The sequence below is a fragment of the Leptodactylus fuscus genome, chromosome 2 (assembly GCF_031893055.1).
Source record: "Leptodactylus fuscus isolate aLepFus1 chromosome 2, aLepFus1.hap2, whole genome shotgun sequence".
In the NCBI taxonomy this organism is placed as follows: Eukaryota; Metazoa; Chordata; class Amphibia; order Anura; family Leptodactylidae; genus Leptodactylus; species Leptodactylus fuscus.
In genome coordinates, this window is record NC_134266.1 from 166,570,661 (window position 1) to 166,590,129 (window position 19,469).

At 37.3% G+C, this 19,469-nt stretch overlaps 1 protein-coding gene across 9 annotated transcripts in view; it reads left to right on the top strand.

Moving 5' to 3' along the window:
• DMD (dystrophin) overlaps positions 1–19,469 on the top strand; it is a 1,873,751-nt gene that overhangs the window by 72,520 nt on the left and 1,781,762 nt on the right. For 2 of the 9 annotated variants that reach the window (XM_075265064.1, XM_075265068.1), the window contains exon 1: positions 10,690–11,159. The exons of the other annotated variants lie outside the window; for them this stretch is intronic. In XM_075265064.1, the coding sequence (XP_075121165.1) occupies positions 11,153–11,159 (7 nt within the window). In that variant the 5' untranslated portion in view covers positions 10,690–11,152. Of the gene's footprint in view, positions 1–10,689; positions 11,160–19,469 lie in introns of those variants that run through there. 9 annotated transcript variants of the gene reach the window in all.

Below are 19,469 nucleotides of genomic sequence, written 5' to 3' on the forward strand. Positions count from 1 at the left end.
GCTAATGGTTATGTGACAGACTTTGAAGTGGTCAGTCTTCTGGAGATAACTATTTGCTGCCTGTGCCAATTAACCCCTTTAGTATCTTGTAAAACACCTCCAATGTACCATAGAGCCATACAACTCACTGTGTGAATGTTACACAATATTTCCATGATTAAAGAGATGTACTGTACATGAGCTGTAAGGCAATATAAATGAGAAAAGCATGTTGAGCAAGATGTACCATATGTATCTTAAAATTTACGCCATTCGACTACATGACAAATCAATGTGACAAATATCACAGGTAGCTTTCAATAGTAGTCATAAATCTCCTCCATTGTTCTGAAGACTATAACCTAGCATCTTTAACTCTATTGGTGTCTGCTGAGTTCTGTGGAGTGGTTATTCTTGATCACTTTTCCTGAGTCACATAAAGTAATTGAATATACAACACCGTAACCAAAAAGTTGGCTTTATAACCGCAAATATGCACAATGTATGTTACACTTGTCTTCTCACTTGAATAATAAAAAAAAATTAATGAAAAAGCATAGTAGTAGTAATACACAGTATTCTATAGTATTTTTTTTTTTTTATTGGATATGCAGTACAGACTTCTAACAGACTTTTCAGTGCAATTGTGGACTTTTCTTTAGCAGAGGTAATGCAATTCATTATCAACATATTGCACTATCTGTATATAGTATTAATGCCAAATTCATTTTTCTATAAAATCTTCAGATCATAAAGAGTGACAGGGACAGTCAACGTTCAATTAGAATTATTATTATAGTAATAATCTTTTTTATAAGGCTACCTAAAATCCAATATAATAGTGATTACTGAATAAAACATTGACATAGCCAAATGGAATAATAGCACTTTGTGAATTCATTAATAAGCTGCTTCAAAAATCGTCATATAACTTTCAAATTACAACATTTTGTACACCTTCATCCATTATTACACATGACTGCGTAGTTATTTACAATATTCTCAAGTCAAGTAAGAGCAGTGCCCCAATACAATGGGACAGATTCAATAACAAAGGTCTGTCTACACATAAGAGATACCATTATTCTAAAGAGCACAAGTCGGGGTGGGCTGGACAATTAAAGATTTTGCACTGGCGCCCATTGACATGGTTAAAGGCATAGGTGTAAAGAGATCATTGGAAAAATAACAGTTAGAGACTGTCATCTCTGCCTTCTTCTGGATAGGAATTATGGTCTCTTAGATTTTTTTAGAATTTGAAGCGAAAACTATAACTATACAATTAGAGAGGCTAAACTGTGAGGTCCTTCATTATAACTGTGTGACAGGAGGTGTATTATAATCAACAATAGCTAATGACAGTAGTTTCATCCCCCCTCCCTATTGAAAGACTTTAAAGTACAGTCCATTCAGTTTGAACTTTACAGGAAGATCTGTTTCTTGAGAATGGTGACTTCCTTGGGAGAACAGAATTCCATGTGATTCTGTTATTCTGTTCTCAATGGGGGGGGGGTTACCAATAGTTGTCATGACAACTAAAGAGAAGTATCCCATAAATTTTTAGATAGAGGAAATTAACAAATTAAGTTAATACTATCTGAGTTACTATATATATAGTCATACCTGTATAATGCAAGAAAAGTTAATCACCAGAGTGTTGCTTTAAGATTTCTGTTTCTATTGGAGCTACAGTAATTCAATATAGCATCAAAACATGCTATAAATACACTTGACAGGTTTCATTTCACATCACAGCATGGATCCACACATGGACACATAGGATACACATCATGATAAACAGTATCACAGTTGCATGTTAATTCTAAAAAGGTGGTCATCTGAAGACACACATATAGTATGGGTTCATGATGTCAAGTCAAGAGGAAAGATAAGGAAAGGCCATATCTGCACCACATTTATATCTGATATATTCACAGAGTGAAGGGAAAAGCTATGTTTTTCAATAAACACCCCCGACTCACACAGTTTTATACATTAAAATACTGCCTTGTTAAAGTAGGCTGAGTGCAGCAACCCAGCTATTAAACAAATCCCTGGATTCTGAATATAAAGATTGAGAGTCTTCAGTAGTTGATACCTTTTTAATGGCTAACAAAAATGACAGATTGCAAGCTTTCAAGACTACTAGGTCTCTTCATCAGGCGTGGTATGACACAATTTCTGAAGGCATGCATATTTATACACAAGAAGGGCACTGGAATCAAGTGTTCGGTGCGACAGGTGATGGGAAGCAGTATACACCGAACATACCGAACACTTGATTCCTGTGCCCCTTTTTGTGTATAAATATGCATGCCTTCAGAAATTGTGTCATACCATGCCTGATGAAGAGACCTAGTAGTCTCAAAAGCTTGCAATATGTCATCATTTTTGTTAGCCATTAAAAAGGTATCAACTACTGAAAACTCTCAATCTTTATATTTCAAATCCACTGGCTAATACGGTACAAACATATATTTTTCCTGGATTCTCAATAATCAAATCTCATTAGACCTTAAGCCTCATGCCCAAATACATTGTAGTACCAGTCAATATTGGTCACAATAAACAAACTTTCCTTATAAAATCTTCTTTTAAAAAGTAAAGCTTGAATCTGTCTGAAATAATTCAGTTGTGTATTCAGTAATTTACAAAGTTTATAGGCAGGTGTGACAAAAATGGACTTCCTCAAGTTCTTTTGTCTGTTCATGTTCAAGCCCCAGACAGATTCATTGATGTTGAAAATGGGTCTCTGTGGTGGTTATATTATCACTTCCAAGACTCCTCCTCCAAAAGGTGGCTCCAGCAAATGTTTATTTGATTTAGATTTCTATATTGTTCATTCACTTCATTTTAATTGACAAAAATAAACAATTAACCCTTCTATTATTTATATTCTTCTATACTTTTATATTCTATATACTTTTGTACAGTACTGTACATATTCATATAAGTATTGAATATAATACTCCCCTAGTAATATCTAATATATTAATACACTACTTCCTCTACTACTACTTATAATAAATAATAATACTATTGATGATAATAATTCTAATATTTTTGCACATTTAAGTGTTATCATGTTTATATAAATATATGTAAATATATGCACATATTCTTTTCAAAATTGTGAAATCCAGTTGCACATTAAAACAATGTTTCTTTTTATAAATTAACATACACTGGTTTATATGTAAAAATATTCTATAGTTTTCTTTTTACAAATTGAACATATTGTGTAAGACATCATTTTGACATATCCTCACTTTGTGTTGAGATGTGAGATTTTCTTTCCAGTACTGGTCCTGTTTATTTTATAAGCAGTGAAACAAGGGCAGCTTAAGGTGACATAAATCAAATAAAAAGATGGCCAGAAAAATAAGACTGTATTCATTAGCACACATATAAAAGTAGTTGTCTAAGCCACGGAAATGTGCCTGGTCAAATGCACTGAACCTAAAGTGATTGGCTGACTGCTGGACCAATGTAGAACAGCACCAACATTTGCACCTAAGTAATCACTACAGAGATGAACAAGACAACAGGGATTCTGACTTATACTGGGAAGTGAATCTTGGCTGTGTGTGGCACTGAATAATAGGATTTTCAATTGCTTTTTAGATGTCTTTGTCAAAACACATGAAAGAATGTTGAAATGAACCCATTAGAAAAATGTGCTGCAGTTCATCAGTAAAGAGAATTGAACTAGACTGTCATTGTTTTTTACTGAGAGGGGCATAAATGTTTAAGTTCATAGCTATATCACAGGAAAAAAAATGGGAAAAAAACATTTCCTCCAATTCAACTGGAATTTTCTTCTACAAAATACAAAAAACAACAGAAATCACCACTAAAATAAAATAGAAGAATCAATAAATAAAACCAAACAAATAAACCTTAAACTGTTTACGTGTTTGAATAAAAATATAGCAATGCATATTAAGAAATCTTACACATTTATGTTGGACAGAATTGGCGCAAGTGTGAAGGATTTTGAAACGTTGGGACAAATCTAGTGATCAACTAAAATGACAAAAGGCCACTAGTTTTCAAAGTTATAAATCATATTTTTACAATGTTCTTGGCAGTGTTTTGGGTGTTTTTTTTTTGACAATTTGTACATGCCTTCTTGTGGTGATTTTGAAGTCTTACAGATATATTGAAATTTTTTGTCACAAATCATAAAGGCGCTAAACCAGTTGTAACCAGCTTCAGGGCATTTAAAAAATGGTTGATATTAATCATTTTATTCTATTGCTAAAAAACAAAACTGTAATTTTGAAGAAGAATTAAATAAAACTGAATTTATGACAAACTTTTCAGAAACAAAAGTAGTAATATGATAAAGAAGATGTGGAAATGTGGTGTAATTTTATGGTTTTTTTTTTAAATAATAAAACATATTAATTAATGTCCATTCATTGACATAAAACACAACCCACTCTGCATGCTATTATGTCCCAGGCAAATATGTAAATGAGGGGGGAAAAATATTTCCTCTACTCAGTTAAACAAATATTATCACTTTCTATTAACCGTACAGTGGTAGATACCGACTTTACACAGGGCACTGCATACAGTTTAAGTAAATACAACACAGGATAAATGTTGTGACTTACAGGTGACGTCTCTGCCTGTAATCTTTCATATTTCTTGGCTCTTCCATCTGGCCACCACTTCTTCCATCTGTGACTTGTCTCTGTAAACTTTGTAACAAAGACATCTTTGGCTCCTGGCAACCTGATCCACATTTTCCTCTCCTATACAAAGTCCCCATCCTGTTGCTACCCCAATTAAAAAGTGCATGATATAAAAAGCGAGTACTATTTGAAACTCCTGTTTTGAATAGCACGCACCCATAGGAATGAATGGACGCAGCCGGCACGCAGGGGGTTAAGTGGTCGGCTGCCGGCAAAGTCTGCGTGCTGGCCGCTTCCATTCATTCCTATGGGTGCATGCTATTCGAAACGGCCGTTTTGAAAAGTACTCGCTCATCTCTAATCCCTACCCTTTCCTAAAATAAAACCTCATTATTAAGGTTAAATTGCTGTGTTGGCACTTTGCAATATATTAGTGGATTTTGGGTTTCAATTTGGACACTCAGTATCTAAAAGGTTTGCCATTACTGGTCTAGGCTGTTTAGCTCCAGTGAGGGGAAATCTGAATGTATTCAGCTTGCCCAAACATTTTAGGCAATTCATTTTCTGCTTCAGCATGAGTGTGCCCCAGTGTACAATGTATATAATTGGATCAGTTTGATATGGAAGAATTTGTCTGGCTTGCACAAACAACCTGACTTCAACCTCATCAAACACTTGTGGAATGAAAAAGAACAGAAATTCCAAGTCAGTATATAGGGGTCAAAACACCCTAGTTCTCCTGATCAGTGGAGGTCTCAGTGGCCACTATTAGAGATGAGCGAACACTGTTCGGATCAGCCGTTCCGAACAGCACGCTCACATAGAAATGAATGGAAGCACCTGGCACGGCGACTGGCCGCTGGCAAAGTGTATGTGCCAGGTGCTTCCATTCATTTCTATGGGAGCGTGCTGTTCGGAACGGCTGATCCGAACAGTGTTCGCTCGTCTCTAGTCACTATCCTATTGGTTGGAATAACTTGCTCATATAGAATTACCCCTTTAATGTCTATGGATTTAGAATGAAATGTCATAAACAGCTATTGTAAACATTCCAATACTTTTGTTCATATACTTTGTAGAGAGAAAGGGAGAGATCAGCAATGCTTGTTAAAAAAAAAATCTTAGAAAATTGAATAAAAATGTTTGTATGTATGATTTACTTGCTTAGTTTGTAAATCTAAACATCATTGAAGGCAGTGTCATAAAAAAATATTGTTGCTATAATTATTATGGTACTTGCTTGCCATAGAAAACTCATTGAATATAAAACTACCTGATAAAGCTGACATCGATTTTATTGCCTGGACATGGATGAAGAGTTTATGTGTCCAGAGAGAGTGACAGGTGATTTACAATTTGCAAACACCCTTGAATATCAGGGACCCTTGAGATAGAAATATGTAGCCTTTTCTGCAATACATTTTAATGTGCATTTGCTTGATATATGCTATTGTGTTTGTCTCTGGATGCTGTATGGCAGGATACAGTCACAAAGCTTTGCAAGAAGCTGTTTGCTATATCCATAGACTGAAAAAACCTTACAGCAACTAAAAAAAAAGTAAATTTTTAGCAGCAAATATCATTATTCATTTTCAAGATCTAGTATATCATTTGATGGCAAATACATGCTTTACTAATGATATATTTCTGACTGCAGTCATAACATGTCAGATCCTAGAAGTCTGAATAGTCTAATACTTATTGAGACAGGTATCTGATAACATTATCATTTTCACTTAAGAACTATTTATAAAATCTTGTGTTATACTGAATTGAAGAAAGTTTCAAGCATCAATTCATTTTTCTTTGTGCTAAAGTGTTGCCAAAATTTAATTGTGCTTCTGCCACATTATGATATTGGGATGTAAATGTTAAGACTAGCGCTCTGTAGTAATATGGCGCATATAATACTGTGTGGGGGCCACTGTGGAGCATATAATACTGTATAGGGGCCACTGTGAGCATATCATTCTGTGTGGGAGCCACTCTGGAACATTATAATACTGTGTCGGGGTTACTATGGAGCATATTATACTGTCCCAGTATGGTTTACATGCTGGGTGCTGCACTACTCACCGTATACTTGATAACTGAAGTTGTGTATACTAAAGCTGCACCCCTATCAAGTATTGAAGATATCGCTGCAGCACCTGTAACCGTTGCTATCAAGAATTTGCTCTAGGATGGGGTAGAGGCCTGGAGAAAAATTTGTACCAAGGCCCATAAGACCTTAGTTACACCACTGCAGCAGACCTTACATATAGTTATAGCTAGCGTGTCAGTATGTGTTAACTTATCAGCAGGTAGCAGCAGCTTATCTTGTGACACAATTTTATGAATGTGTTCAGCCAATTAAGGAAGACACATCTTTATGTAGTGTTATTGAGGCAGCTCACAGCAGCACATGGTATCTCTTATGGGCCCATAATATGGACCTATAGGGTCTTTTCTTCCACTACAAATCTTGAAATGTCAAAATGTATGGCCATATTTTCTCAATCCAGCACACATTACAATTGTAGTCTGTACCTTCTGTCGTTGTAATGAACATGATCTCATTTTTTCATTTAAAAGACAGTTGAATTCTACATTATTCTAAGAGGGGATGTCTACTTGGAGATTTCAGCTGATTAGTTGTACTATAAGGAAAAATATCTTGGTACCATTTTAGCCAGTGGATATGAAATAAAAATTTTTTGAGAGAAGTCTTCAGTAGTTGATACCTTTATTAATGGCTAACTTAAAAAAATGACGACGTATTGCGAGCTTTCGGGATATTAAAGCGATCCCTTCATCAGGCTGGTATACGCTGTCCATTAATCAGGCTGGTATACGCTGTCCATTAATCAGGCTGGTATACGCTGTCCCTTAATCAGGCTGGTATACGCTGTCCCTTCATCAGGCTGGTATACGCTGTCCCTTAATCAGGCTGGTATACGCTGTCCCTTAATCAGGCTGGTATACCAGCCTGATGAAGGGATAGCTTTAATATCCCGAGAGCTCGCAATATGTCATCATTTTTTTAAAGTTAGCCATTAATAAAGGTATCAACTACTGAGGACTTCTCTCAAAATTTTTTTTAGTTGTATTATGTTTAGAAACATAGCTTATATTCAGATCTCCTACAGTGCCAACACAGTGGGAAAGAAGCATTAGCACTGGAGTGCTTCAATGTGTTTGGTCCTCTAGGTTCTGGAAAGACCAATTTGTAAAGTTGTGCCGTTAGTATATTTAGGTTGTTACTTAGGAGAAGATGTGAGCGGCTTTTATAGAATTCTGGATGTACTACTTGCTGATGAAAGGGTGATATCAGTGTCTAAGTGAAATAATGTAGTTGCTGATCTGAATTTCCAGTTTATTAATGTTTAAATATAGTAGGGTGAGAAACTTAAAAGGAACTTTTTACTTTCTATCTGAGGGCAAAAAATTAAGTATTACAAACTGACTCACATTTCATGAACACTCAATAAATATGCTAAAACATTAAGTAAACCAGGGCTAAACACAAATCAAATAATGAATTGTGGGTTCTAAACCTGCAATGTAATCCACTCACTGAATTCAAAAAATATTGTGCCCACCTATCAAAACTATACTCACTGAGAAATCCTAGGAGGACTCTGATGCACTAGTATAAAACTTAACTTTTAATAAGATAAATAATTAAAAATGTAGTTCAGAACAAAGAGTGGTCAATCTTTCTTTGTCACACTCAAGACCAACATGATTGCCGTAGCAGATCAAATGCCTATGGACTTTGGCATACCACTCCCACTCACTGCACTCGCAGCAACTAGGGGGAATGAAAATTCAATCACAGGGATAGGGATAGGGGCTTTGACCAATAGTCATTAATGTCTAGAGCTAGATATATACTCTAAGGTAGGTACAGACCTCTAGCCCTTTCCTCCCTGTAAATACCATGTCATAGCTAATCCAGTGGGAGTGTGATCAAATAGCATGGGATTCCAAATAAATGATACAGCCTTCAACACAGCACTTGCACCTGAGGATACTGGCCTAATGCCACACCAACAGGACTCATGCCAGATGAAAAGCTGAATTTGGATCCACTAAACTCCCCACAGAGAAGCTATATATGACAAGTAGCTAAATAGCCCTGCCACCATTCAAATGTCCAACGCGTTTCCACTATTCAAAGTATCATCAGGGGCTGTCTCAGGGTATTTTCTGCAACAGTTGATGCCATTGCTGGGAAATAAATTGTGTAGCGTGACCGCAGCGTGACCGCTCTGATGTCGGCGGTAACCTCCGCTGCAAATGAACCACTATATAAGGCACCCGGCTCCTCCCCTCCTCACACCCTCCTCCAATCCCTGTGGCCCCCACATATGCCAACCTGTACCTCGGCTGGTGGGAGGAGACCGTAGTTTTTTCAGAGGAGAACCAATTATGGGCTATGAACATCGAGCTTTGGCTTCGATTTATTGATGACGTGCTCATCCTGTGGCAAGGTTCCAAGGAGGAATTTGAATCCTTTGTAGGGGAGCTTAATGTGAATAATTTAGGTTTAAAGTTCACATCGGAATTCAATAGGCACACCCTGAGTTTTTTAGATCTTAGATTATCCAGAGCGAAAGATGGAAGGATTGCAACAACAATGTTCCGTAAGGAGACTGCTACGAACAGTTTATTGGATTGGAATAGCTATCATCCGGTCCCTCTAAAGAGGGGGATCCCTGTAGGTCAATTCTTGAGGGTCAAAAGGAATTGTTCGGAAGAGCAGGATTTCAAGAGAGAGTCCTTGGAATTATCGGGCAGGTTTGAAGAAAGAGGCTTCCCCACTGATACCATTAAACAAGCCTATGAGAAAGCGAGAAGTACTGATAGGAAAGATCTGTTGGTTCCTAAGGATAAAAAGAAAGAGGAGGGAATCATGAGAATAGTGGGTACCTTCGATGATCAACATAGGGGGGTACTAGAAGTACTCCATAATCACTGGCGGATCCTTCAGGCTGATATGGATCTATGCCAAGTAGTAGGGTCTAAACCCCTAGCGAAACGCAGCCAAAAGAAAAAGCTGTGGAAACACAACACTTTTTTTTTCCCACAGGGCTTTTTGTTGTGTTTTTGTTGAATTTTTCTTTGCGGATTTTCTTTCCTTATTAAACATACGGAGGCGTTTTTGAAAATGAAGCTTTTCCGCAGTGGATTTTTTTCTTCAATGTGTGGATGGGATTAACCAGAATCTCATTCACTATGTGGGTACTGTAAAACACAGCATTGATTTCTTTGGCGTTTATGTAGCTTTAGCTTCAGGGTGATTTCATGTACAACAAATTTGTTGCAGAAATTTCTGTGACTGTCCCATTCATCTGAAAATGGCTTACAGCAATCTATATGCTCTCGACCAAAATTCAATCCTATTTAGCTTTCAAAAATTTCTACAAAAAATGCCACATGTCAATCTCCCCTAAGAGTAAATATCTTCACCTAAGAAGCTATAGTAGCAGCCCCCAGGCAATCTGTTGACTTACACTGTGATATGACTTTGATCCATTTCTTTGCAGTCTTTATAATAACACTTATCACATACAATACTTCAGAGTTTCCATAGATGGCATTAGAAACATATTTATTAATCCTTAAACTGTATGGTACGTGGCATAAGTAGCTGTGATTTTCGACCATGTAGGTCACCGGCGTTAGTCATTGTGCTTACTGCTCGTGTCCTGATGGAATGTTAATTAGCCATTTTGCCTTGCTTGTCACTTCTGCCACTCATTGCTTCTCCAAGTAAAAGGGATGCATGACATTCAACCTTTTATTCTGCTTTAATTTTACATCAGCATAGAGTAATTACATCCCAGCCTCGATTTCTTGCAAAGCTTCTTTCTCTGCCAGCGATCCACTTTCTTCCAGTTATTATGAAGAACTGCCTCAGCTACCAGAAATGAAAACATCCACCAAGGATGCTGCATATCCAACAAGTCATATGATCTGTGACGATTCCTGATTTTATCACTGTGTAGTTTAGTTGGATTATCAGCGTATATCTGTCTGTTACAGCAAGTAATACAGGAAGCCACTCCTCTTCTAGAAAAAAATAAATAAATAAATCGTCTCCAAGTCATGCCAGCCAATAGAACGGGAAGAATCGTGGGATTTAAAACAGATTTGCAGAGGCAGTGCCAGTGTGGTTCCGACAGGAGGAATGCTCGATAAATGAATGCTGCTTCTTTCGAGCTCATGTGAGCTTGCAGCAAGAATTAGCTTTGTGAGCCCGACGTATCAGATTAAGTCACTGGTTACCACACCGACGGTGTAGCAGCTGCATAATAAATGACGGTGAGAATCATGTTAGGCATGCTCACCTAACCTAACTTGAATCATGCGTGAGGGGAGCTATTGGAATTCAAATAGACTTTCTTGTTCCCAGCAGTCGGCAGTAATAGAATGCTTTGTGGAAGATGACAGATGCAGGGAAAAGATGCTGTTTTGCACTATCTTGATTTGTTACAGCAGCCAACTTATTGGCATGATGGAGTGACAAGCAAAAAGCAGCTGGCATGGAAGGTAGGATTAGCAAAGTCATCTTATCATTATGAATGTAATAAGAAACTGACTGTGACAAAGACTATGCTAACATCCTCTGCACGCTCATAGTAGATGATGGCAGATAAACTCTGTACACTGTGTTTATTCTCTGTGTTAACCCTTGTCTTTCACACGGCTGGGATAGACCCTTCAGGGTGTATCTGAGAAAGGGTTAAGTTGAGAAGAGGGTCTTAAAAGTCGAGTAGGGGCAGCTACAGCTTAATGTCAACAGATTGACTAGTGCAGCAACAGCAGCCTGTGAACAAGATAATGCAAGCTATTAGGAGGAATTCTTCAGTGATGTACATGTTGTAATCTACAATAAGTCAGTATTATGCTCAGCTCCAGAACAGTAACCCCCTGCCTCGTTTTTTTTTTCTACTTGTCATAATATTAAGCTGCAGCTGGGGTTTCCCTTTTGATTTATTCTGCCTATGTTCAGCCATTATTCAGTTGTTAAAAGCAGTATTACATAGGAAAATAAAACAGTGGCTTCCTGCAGGGTTATCCAGCAACTCTAACATCTGTCTCATCTATTGAACTGTATTCACGTTTAGCCAAGTTGATGTCTTCCCAGCTGCTCTATCATTTACTTGCTCGATTAAGGATCTTAATTTATGTGTGGCCGACTGTATCAAATATAATATTCAGTGACAGACAATGGAATGCTCTATAAAGCCATTCCTGTTATTTCTACTGACAGCGATTATTATTGCATTTGCATAAGTTGTTGCAATGAGACTGTGCCGATCGTGATCTAAAGCTCTTAGTGTGTAAAATGGGGTGTTCCGTGATATTTAATTTTTAGAAAATGCTCAGAGGAGTAGCTAGCAATTTCACATGTGGTTTCTATTCTACGGTGCTGGATATGTAACAACAGGTGATCATTTAGAAGAGAACTTATCAAGAGTTCAGTTTTAATATAACACTAGCAATTAAAATGTCACTACAACTTAAGACCACTGAGCAGCGAAAGGCACAGTTTGCAGCTAACTATATGATTTTAAGCTGGCGTGACACTCGACAACTTAACACTTATGTGGGCTGGTGTTTATTCTATTCTGAAATGCTTATCACTGGGTGAAAACCATGCTTTTTTTCTTGTACGTCTACTTATAATGAGTTTGTCAATAATAACAGAGGAATGAAATGCTCTTGATGGACAGACGCGACTTGTGGGCCGATATATGATTATTTAGTGGGGTTTTTTTCCAAACTCATTGGTTTGAGCTTTGTTTGCCTTGACTTGTCTTGTAAATAACCTTTAGCATGGCTTAGCTCATTTGCAGTTCATTTATTATTCATTTACTTCATTTTCTCTGTCTAACTCAGCTGGTTGACTGACCAAATAGAAATCACATTTTTTCACTTCTAGCATATGTAGACGTCTTGGCTAACTTTGAATGAGCGCTACAATATTGTGACACTTACAGTATTTTTACCATGCTGATTTATCAATGCTTGGTAACCATGTCAGGATTTCAGCATCTGCTCCTTTCTTTTTTAAAGTACTGACAAAATGTTCTCTCTTTCTTGCTCAAAAGCTGCTTAAATAGTATTGATTTCATTCAAGCACAGAACATGCTTCCCCCTTCTTTTCCCTGGCATGCCTCCCCCCCCCCCTTACTTGTTCCTCTTGTAAAGCACATCAATGAAATGGTTAAATCCATGTCTAATTGACAAAATGAATCTTTGAACGCATACAAAGAGCAAGCACCAGCTATGGCTATCCATGTTTATTGTGCATTGATCTGGTATGTTAATAATTTGCTTTTCTACATTGCTAAACCAATATCTTTCCTAATGAAGAACAGAAGAGCCTCTTAGAACAGCTTTCTTGACCCAGAAAATCTAGCATTTGTTAGTTGTAAGTGGCCTGCTTCATTTTCATTTTCCAGGTGCATTAAAGCCACTAGAGGTTGCTAGTTGTTGTCAGTTTTTCCGAACTCTTAACAAACAAATCCTAAAAATAAATTCTCCAGCAAAGCTTTATGGACTTCTTCCTTTATTGTGATGCATATGGATCTCCCGTAAAAGCCCTGCTGATATGCACTCATAATATATAAGTATCCCGGTGTCAACAAATGTTTGGGTAAGGTAATGTACAGTAGTTTGCTCAAAAGTAAAAGTTTAATGATGCTCTTTGTATCAATTGCTGTGAGCAATGTTTCTGTAGGTTTCTTTAGCAGCTGTCTACGCAGAATAGCTCAGAAATTGTACATGGAGATTGATATAAAGTGACTTCTCATTGATAAAAGGAAAAGGTCAACATGTCAACTTTGACCTCTTGGCTTTGTATATGAAAGTAATATTGTTTTGTAGCATAGATTATGGGATGTGACAGTAAAATGCCATGGCAAACATTATGTAAAACTAAAACTTACCAGTATTGAACATACTTTAAGGCGCTTCAGTGGGGTTCTATAGTATGCTTTCCATTGACTTGACATCACAAAGCATACAGAGGTGAGTTAACTTTCAGCAGGTTAATTCAAAAACATTGCACTCTGGACATTCACATTTTGCTCCCTACTTCTGAATGCCCATCCCTTAAAGGGAAATATGGCAAATATACAAGTGAAGTCTGTAATCTCAGCTGCCACATTAAAGGCATAGCAAAAACATTCTATTGAACACTGAAAACCCTTTGAGTCAGATTTCCCACAAAATAAAGCTAATACTGGACTTTAAGATAGCTACATAGTAGATGAGGTTGGATGAAGACATCAGTCCATCAAGTCCAACCTATAACTCTACAATCCCCTACAGTATTGATCCAGAAGAAGGCAAAAAAACTCCATGACGCTTATGCCAATTGCCCTATTTCAGGGAAAAATATTCCCTCCCGACCCCAATCCGATAGTCAGTATATAACCGTGGCTCAACGTATCCTTAAAATCTAGAATCAATAACCCGTAATATTGTTCTCTTAAAATGTTGTGCCAGTGGAATACATAAGCATAGTCAAGGGAGTCTGTGGGTTTTATAGAACTGTCATTCTGTACATCATGTCATTTTCTCATAGAGTATGTATCTATAATATACCATTGTGAATGAAGTTCCCCTTTAATGTAGGATATTTGCAACATGGGAACTTCCATGATCTCATACATGTTTGATCATTGATATGGGTCCAATTAGATGCCATTCATGTAATTAGATGAAAGCTAGATCTGAGAATGGTAAGATATTGCAAGCACCATAGTTACAAATGGAACTATTTTTTAACTTTTTCCATGAATCAATAATAAAAGTGGTGGTTAGAAACATTGTAATATATTTTATTACAGAAAAATACTTTTTTCTTCACTTATCAGATGGATACTGTATTTCTCTTCTCCACCTCCTGCACTGAACACTCACTGACAAAATCTTCAATGAGTTAAAGATAAAAATGGATTATTAGCTCAATGAGTTATCAGGTTACAGTTGCTGAACATACAATTTTATGGAGGAGGGAAAGGGAGGAGTAGGAGGGAGATTCTGCAGAAAGACACATCAATGCTTCTGCTTCTATTAAGTGTTGTAGCTCACACCAGTGCCAGGTTCACAGCAACACTGCTCAGTACTACTGTATAATATCCTCCATACTGCTATGCCTGTGTGAGAGATAGTGATAGTACAGTTTTATCTATTCTCCCTGTGTGCTATGTATGAGAGACATCATAGCAGTTAGTGTCAGCCCACTTTCAAGCGGAGTTCAGCAAAAACTGTCATTTAGAGGTGTAGCCTGCAGCAGGAAAGAACTATAGATAAATGCAGAATACAATGTAAAAGTATACTAGCTAGCAATACTGCTACTTTATTGAAAACATACACGTATGGTGGACTGAGTCTACCAATACATAAGTTTATGCTGTGGTAGCTGTTTCTGCATAACTTTTTCTATAATGTATAATAAAAAAATAAAAAAAATCAATAAAATTGCAGACAAGATTCACTGAAATGACAGTACGGAACATTTTGTACTAGGATTTCTCAATATTGTCTAGCCTTAGTGTTCACAGCCTGTGCTCTTCTCGGTTTTATAGGGGAATCTATAGAAAAGACATGCTGTACAAGGTATCAAACTGTTTTTTTTTGCCTTTTTACTAATTCAGTTTTAAAAGGAATGGGTTGAATTGGATTGGATAGAGAACTGGTGAACTGATGAGGTTAGGCCTGCATCACCATTATAGGGAAAAACATCAAAATTTGAGCTAGGTGAAAGTTGCATATAGATGGACTATATCAATCAGATTCAAGCTCTCATTTTTCATAGCTCTTATATGACATGAACAGCCTGTTGCTATGGTTGCTTTGCTCCTTCAGTTTGCCTTTGTATTCATTTTGATTCACCCAACAGTACATTATCTCTCACTGCTAATTTCTTGCCCAGTAAAGAGCTAGTTTCATATAATAAATGACCTTGGGCAATAAGACTTAGAACAATGCAAAACATAATAACGTTTACGTATTAACTTGTTGGCGGCTCGTGATCAGAACAGTGTGTACGTCATGAGTAGCAAACAGTTGTCAAGCATAGCAAGCATATTGAATTGCCATGATAAATAATGGCCAGCCGGGCTTTGGTTGTTGTACGGAAATTAAGTATTACATGGAAGTGATTCAGTTGAATGATCGTCCATGTAATACAAAGATGGCTTGAGTCCTCCAGAATGGGAACCAGTCATAGGGTGCATTCACATTACTGATATGCTGACTGATTCTGAACGTTAAAACACGTTCAGAATCAGCACGTATAAAGAAGATCCCATTCATTTCAATGGGAGCCGGCATATGAGCGCTCCCCATTGAAATGAATGGGCTGCTTTTTTCTCTACGAGCGCTCCCATTGAAGTGAATGGGAAGCACTCGCGTGTACAGCTCGCCGTGTGAAGGGGCCCAGCGCTCGGCTCAGTCCGAGCCATACACGCGAGCGCTTCCCATTCACTTCAATGGGAGCGCTCGTAGAGAAAAAAGCAGCCCATTCATTTCAATGGGGAGCGCTCGTATGCCGGCTCCCATTGAAATGAATGGGATCTGCTTTATACGTGCTGATTCTGAACGTGTTTTAACGTTCAGAATCAGTCAGCATATCAGCAGTGTGAATGCACCCATATAAGGTAGTTGTTCATCATAAAAGGGGACCCTCTTCTATGCTATAATAGAACATATGCAGAGGGATTATTTTGTGATATAACACTTTGATTTAGGGAAGATAGGATGTAATACATTCATAATATTATTACTGATGTCTACAATACATAGGTAGGATGATGAATGCTAAACAGACTAATACACTTTTATGTAATGTGCTTCTGTGAATACTTTATATTGCATAAAAACTTTGAAATTAATAAATCCATTGTGCCATCTTGCTGGGTATGTCTGCCAACTGTCCACAGACATCAAGCCAATCTGAGCTACCAACTGTTTATTTTTCTGGATTGTATTTAGAATCACAATGCTAATGTTTTCTGCAATGTTCAATGTGTTATACCAATCTTCATGTTAATTGCAGAACTACATGAATAATCATGTGCAACAATTATACTATATCTCTGTCCCTTTATAATGCAATGCAAAACAAAATCTATGTAAAACTAATCAAATCAAGGTTGCATAAATTAGTTAATGTGAATATGAAGACACCAATGAAGTAAGATAATTAACACCTGCACTTTAGCACTTACAAAGGAGGACTTTAGGATTGACTAGGTTGAATAAATGTTTGCTTATATAACTTAAACTTTAGAATTCTAACACATGATCAATTTTTGGCGCTAAAGTACATAAATGGTTTATAATGGCGAATCTGAGTCTGGTAGCAGGATATTGATGACATATAGTCAAGTACTAATAATCCAGATAAAGAAACAGCACTCCACAAATACACAGTCCAGTCACATTAATGTGACCACCTGTCAAAATCCAGAATAGCCACTTTTCGCAAAAAGGACCGCTGCGAGACGTGCAGAAAGAGAGGGGATGTTGTGATGATGCTCACTGGGATGTTGAGCCATGTCGACTCCAGTGTTGTCTAGCTGCGCTAGGTTACGCGGTTGAGCATCCATGGTACGAACAACCTGATTGTGGTCCCACAGATTCTCGATTGGGTTCAAGTCCTGGGAATTTGCTGGCCAAGGGAGTACGGTAAACTCATCCTGATGCTCCTCGAATCACATGTATACTGCGAGCTTTATGACACGTCGCATTGTACTGCTGGTAGGTTCAATCATCCTGAGGAAAAACAATTCGCATGTAGGGGTGAACATGGTCCGCAAGGATAGATGCATACTTCTGTTGATCCATCGTGCCTTCCACAATGATGAGTGCACCCAGATGGCTGATGACACATGCCTTCTATGATTGGTTATTTAACGTTGATGTCAAAAGTAGGCAGTGGGCACATTAATATGACTGGACTGTGTAGAATCCAAAACAAAGTCGACTTATTCACCCAGAGTCCAAATCATCGTTTCACCTTCTCAATGAAAGCATTTTCAAGGCAGTGCCTTGAGAAGATGAAATTATAGTGTCACTGCCTATTTGGGTTTCTGCGCCACCCTCCGCTCGCACTAGGGTATTGCACAACTAGCTTTCCCTTACAGAAATGTTACATTGAACACTGAGGAGAATAAATCAACTTTGTTTTGGATTCTGTTTGGGGACTGTTATTCCTTAACTGGATTATTGAAGTTTTAGTGGAGTGGTTGCCACTTGGATCTTGCATCTGTCTAATTGGCTACTTACAATGCAGGGCTTACTTGTAACTTTGTTAGTGAAAGAGTAAGATGGTGAGGAAAACAGTATTGAAAATAGAAGCTTGCTATGACTTTTATGGTTACACAAAATTCACTGATGGCACAGGCTTGTTAAAGATAATATGAGTAAAGGTTTGTAACTGTTTTCATCACAAGTAGAGCATTAAACTGCAAAACTATGCTATCTAGTGTTGAGCAAATAGTATTCGAATCCTAGTTTCGAATACCTCGCTCCCATAGGAATGCATTGAAGCCACGATTGACCGCCCCCATGCATTCTTATGGGAACGGAGGTATTCGAATCTAGGATTCGAATACTATTCGCTCAACACTAATACTATCTCCAACAGAACTGCTGAAACTGTCCATTTTTTATAGATTATCAAGCAGTATATCAAATATCTTCACTTTACTGACAACAATTCTACCATTTATCACCGACTGTTATACTACTTGAAATAAATGTGTAGTTTCCTTAAATTCTAAGGGGTCAAGCATATGCTAAATTTACAAAGACCTTTTGTCTCATCTACATAATCACTCAGGTTCTTCAAACTATTCAGTATATTTTTCAACATATGAAACTGTCCAAAATGATTTGCACGCCTGTGTACGAAGATCATCTGTCTGTAATCCAGATCAAACAGTTCCTGGGGACATCACAGAAGCCAGGAGCTGTCAGTGACAGTCTACATAAATTACATATTTCTAGACAGAGTCAAATGAAATTATATATGTGTCCTAGTTAGATAAGTAAAAATACATTCCTTCCAATCGATTGAAAAAATAACAAGACAAGATCTTTTGGTGTGTATCAACTGGTTGTGCTTAGCTCAGATGTAACTGTTAAGCTTATACAAGGGATAATGCATACCATTTATAGTCATTTAATGTATAGGGTTATGTCTAATTTCCAGGTTGATTACTTTCACTTTCACTTTACAGTTCAGTTAAGTGACACCTTATGCTATATATTTTCCTGTACATTCTTTTATTATTCATAAGATAAATCAGATGTTGCATGATTGAAAAACTCTCATTACAGATTGATCACAATTTGTCTTCACTTAAGTTTTAATCTGAATCAAAGCAAAAGAATTTGAGCAAAACTGTAATCATCAAGACAGAGTTCTCAAGAATCTTTCTTTTTTTATATCTGTTAATTTAAAAGTTATAGTAGTCAGATATTACTTAGCAGTCTACACAGTGTAGTCTTATTAATATGCCTTGCCTTCTGCCTGCATTCTGCTACTATCTTTTCTCCAAGTAAACCATGATCGCCACCAGGTCATCCACATGACGTAAAAGAAAATGTGATTTATCAGACCAGGCCTCTTTTTTTTCCCATTTTTTCACGGTCCAGGTCTGTTGCTCACATGTTCAGCAATGGACAGGGTCAGCACAGGAACTCAAGTAAGCTGCTATAAATTGTGTGTTCTGATAGTTTTCTATCATAATTAGCATTATCCTTATCTAAAATTTGTGCAACCGTAGCCCTTCTTTGAGATCCGACAGAACGAGCTACCCTTTGCTTCCATTAGTG